The sequence below is a fragment of the Aegilops tauschii genome, chromosome 5, assembly GCF_002575655.3.
Source record: "Aegilops tauschii subsp. strangulata cultivar AL8/78 chromosome 5, Aet v6.0, whole genome shotgun sequence".
Taxonomy (NCBI): domain Eukaryota; kingdom Viridiplantae; phylum Streptophyta; class Magnoliopsida; order Poales; family Poaceae; genus Aegilops; species Aegilops tauschii.
In genome coordinates, this window is record NC_053039.3 from 231,657,944 (window position 1) to 231,661,962 (window position 4,019).

Consider the following 4,019-nt stretch of genomic DNA (forward strand, 5'->3'; position numbering starts at 1 on the left):
CATCGGGCCAGAACCGAGCGGGCACATTAGCGTGAAAGAGCAATGTGCGAACGCAGTCATTAAGAGTGCGGAGAATGCGCTCGGCACGGCCGTTCTGCTGTGAGGTGTAGGGGCAAGTCAGACGGAAGATGGTGCCGTGAGAGGCGAGAAGTGAGCGAAGAGCGACGTTGTCAAACTTTTTTCTGTTATCAGTTTGGAGTGCAAGTATGGGGCGACCGAACTGAGTGGTGACATAGGAATAAAAGACGGTGAGTGTGGCTAAAGCATCAGATTTACAACGAAAAGGAAAAGTCCACACACAATGAGAATAATCATCTAAAATCACCAAATAGTATAGATAGCCCGTGTTACTCGCAACGGGAGACGTCCAAACATCACTATGAATCAACTGAAACGAAAAAGTGGAAACTGAAGTAGACGCACTAAAGGGAAGACGGACGTACTTGCCCAAACGACAAGCCTCACAAGTATGCTCGTCGAGCTTATTACATGAGAAAGAAAAACTCCTAAGAATCTGACGCAAAACGGCGGGGTTGGGGTGGCCCAAGCGAGCATGCCAAAGGTCGAAGCCTGCGAAGAGGGCGACGCGTGTGGAAGTGGAGGTGCCGGCGTGCACGGGATAAAGCTCATCAGGGCTATCACATCGGTGAAGCACCATCCGGGTACGGGCGTCCTTCACAGAAAAACCAACACCGTCAAATTCAATAGTAAGAGGATTCTCACGAGTAAGACGGCGAACGGAGACTAAGCTAGTGACTAAGTCAGGTGAAACAAGAACATTAGACATAGTGGTAGGTGTGGAATTAGAAGGAAAACTAGTGCTACCGACATGGGTGACAGGTAAAGAGGAACCGTTGCCAACGGTGATACGAGTAGGAGTGTGAACTGGAGTTAAAGGGGATAGGTTACCGGGATGAGCTGTCATGTGTGCAGTAGCACCCGAGTCCATGTACCAGTCGCCTCCACCACCATAGTTGCTCGGCGACGGTGCCGAGTGTAGGGCGGCTAGGAGGGCTGGGTCCCACGGTGCAGGTGCCGGCGGCGACGGCTGGCCTCCATAGGGCGGCACCTGGGCGGGCGCGTCGTAGCCACCGAGGGGTGGCGGCGAGAGCAGGACACCGTAGGGCTGGTAGGGGGCGCCGACGAATGCCTGGTGACCCGCTGGACGGGGGCCAAGGAGACCCGATGCAGGAGCCGGCGGGACGGGCATGTGATAGGCGTGGACGACGCCCGTCCACGGGTTCTGCCCGGCGATCCACGGTGGAGGCGGCTGCTGGTAGTGGGGCGCCCCCTATGCTCGGCGCCTGCTGCTGCTGGCGGCGGCCCCCGCCACCCCGCCTGTTGCGCCGGCCCCCGCTACCTTGCGGCTGCTGGGGAGGTGCGGGGGGCGCGGGTTGGCGAGGGGCGGCCGGAGGAGCGGGGCCGCCGCGGGTGGTACCGGCGGAGAGAGCGGTGTGCTGCACCCGCTGCTTCAGCTTCGTCATCCGGCGCTCCTCAAGTTTGAGGTACGCGACGACGCGCTGGAAAGTGGGTTGCGGTAGCAGGGTGAGGTTGGACGCCGCGTGGCCGAAGTCCTCATTAAAAACGGCAGTGAGGGTGCTCAGCATGAGGTCGTCAGAGACCTTAGCGCCGATGTTGCGGAGCTCGTCGGCGAGCATCTTAAGCCTCATGCAGTACTCGTCGATGGTGGAGTTGTCCTGGTGACAGCCGAAGAACTCCTGCTGCAAGAAAACAAGGCACTGAAGTTTGTTGTCGGTGAAGAGCGCGTTGATCTTTGCCCACACGGTGCAGGCGTCGTCGTCCTCGGCGACGACCGTGTGAAAGATGTCCTTCGAGACCGTCTGATAGAACCAACAGATGATCGTGACCTCAATGGCGGACCACTCCGGGTCGCCGCACATGTACGCGCTGTCCACGGACCCGTCGATATGCTCGGTGAGATAGTACTCACGTAAGACAAGGTTGAAGTAGGTCTTCCACGTGTAGTACGACGTGCTGGAGCTGTCGAGACGGATAGGGACCCGGGCCTCAATGTTGAGATCACGCATGGCGGCAGCGGAGGGCTCGGGGCCAGCGAACGGGTTGGACGAGTGAGTCATGGAGGAGCCGGGGGACGATGGCCACGACATGGCGGCGGCGTGCGGGAGCGAAGGGGGCGGCAAGGGTTAGGGTTTTGGGGAGGAGGCAGGAGGTGGCATCAGCGGCGAGTGGTGCGGCTGCGGCAGCAGGGTGGCGGCACGGGCGCGAGAGGGGGAGGCGCGGGTGCAGCGGCGGGGAATGTCGGGCGCGACAGGGGGCAGCAGCGGCGGCGCAGAGAAGGGAGCGCGGCGGCAGCGGCACGGGGCGCGCGGGGCGGAAGCGATCACGAGAGGCGGCGGCACGGGGTAGGAGGGAGAGGGGCGCGGCGGCGGCAGGCGAGGTGGTGGGGTGCGGCGGCGGTGTTGCGTGGAGGCGCGGCGGCGGCGGCGGACCCTAGGGTTGGACCGGAAAGGATGATACCATGTAGATAGGTAATTTGCAATACGATGTATTGACGGGGTGTTGATGCACGCATATATAATACAAGAAAATGTCTCTATCTCAACTATACAAGACTAGAAGGTAGATCACAACTTAATACATGTGAAATACAAAATAAATACTCAACATTGGATTGTCATGATTCGATGACCGAGATTTATTGGATATGTCCCCTTTGAGTCTTTTTATATTGATATATAGATAAAAAAATTGTGTATTGGCGAAAAACAACAACATACCATGGACTTAAAAGGTGGTGCCGCAGAATGCTGCCCCCGCCCGATCCTAAATCAAGTTTTTACTCAGAACATCACGAAGGGCAAAGAGCGGCCGCGATGGAGCCTTCAAGAAGGTAACAACCCCCACAGGCGAAAACGCTATCGGCTAGGCCAAAAAGGGGCAAGTTTTGCACCTTGGCGCTCCACTACCATCGCCAAACCAGCGTGATAATACTAATGATAAAAAAGAAATTCAAGCAGCTATTATATAGGCAGGCGGGAACGGCGGTCGCCTATTTTTATTATACTTGCGTTGTTGTTGTGGTGCAAAATGTAGTACTGGTAGGTTAAAATTGGCACTAAGTCATCCCAATTGTCAAGCCTGTGTAATATCTGGCAAATCTACTTCAAATTTTTTGAAAAGTGATATTTTTTAAAATTTTGAACACTTACTAAAAATTGTGAAAAAATCTGGAAATTTCAAACATTTTTTTAAAGCGCGAACAACAATTTTAAATTATGAAAACTTTTTTTGCAATTTACAACATTTCTTTAAAAATGTTAACAAGTTATGAAATCCTGAAAAATTTCGGAAGCCGAAACAATTTTTGAAGTTGTTCTAAAATTTATAAATTGAGGAAAAACACAAAAAAAGAAAAAGCAAAAACACTTAAAAAAGAGAAATAAAAAACAATACAAACGAAAAAATAGTTAAAAATCAACAGAAAAACAGTTCAAGAACATCCTAGAAGACTCCCCAAACCCATAGAAACCCGCATAGAAAAGAAAAACATAGGCTCTGCTGCTAAGTGGGCCGGCCAACCACGTCGCTCCCTCTCGCTCATTCCTATGCGTTTGACGTAGTGAGCATCAAATAGGATTTTCATCGTTTTGCCGGCCTGTTAGTTGCCGACGACTTGGCATCAAAGTAGATCCAAAGAGCTGTGGTGGGCTGGCCGTGGCAAAAATTTGGAGAGCATCCAACAGGCATCCCACCCTTAGTTAACGCCAAGCGAAAGGTCTCCCTAGGTAATAAACCAAGCGAAAGGTTTCCCTCTCGTTAGGGTTATGGCGATCCTCTCAGCGGCGCGCAGCGCCGCCGTTGAGTCTACTGATCCCCTCCTCTCCTCTCGGCCGCTGGTAGCTGGGACTTTGGGTCTCCGGCCGCGCGTGCAGGGAAGCAGGCTAGGGAACCTCACGCCCGACGGAACAGGAGTTTTTCGGGCAAGAGATCTAATGTGTTCTTCGGCGTCAAACTCAGGCACGGCCTTGAGCGACCTC

The 4,019-nt window shown here is 53.8% G+C and overlaps 1 protein-coding gene across 1 annotated transcript; it reads right to left on the reverse strand.

Moving 5' to 3' along the window:
- Positions 1 to 638: 638 nt before the first annotated feature.
- Positions 639 to 2,129, reverse strand: LOC109787143 (uncharacterized). Its single transcript, XM_020345702.1, has 2 exons — positions 1,361 to 2,129; positions 639 to 673 (listed from the first exon to the last, which is right to left on the reverse strand). Exons 1-2 carry the CDS (start codon positions 2,127 to 2,129, stop codon positions 639 to 641), a joined length of 804 nt encoding a protein of 267 aa, XP_020201291.1.
- Positions 2,130 to 4,019: the final 1,890 nt, after the last annotated feature.

Coding starts and splice junctions, on each gene's coding strand:
- LOC109787143 (XM_020345702.1), bottom strand. CDS start 2,129: ATGTCGTGGCCATCGTCCCCCGGCTCCTCCATGACTCACTCGTCCAAC. Junction 674..1,360: donor ACCTCCCCAGCAGCCGCAAG/GTAGCGGGGGCC, acceptor TTTTCTGTGAAG/GACGCCCGTACCCGGATGGT.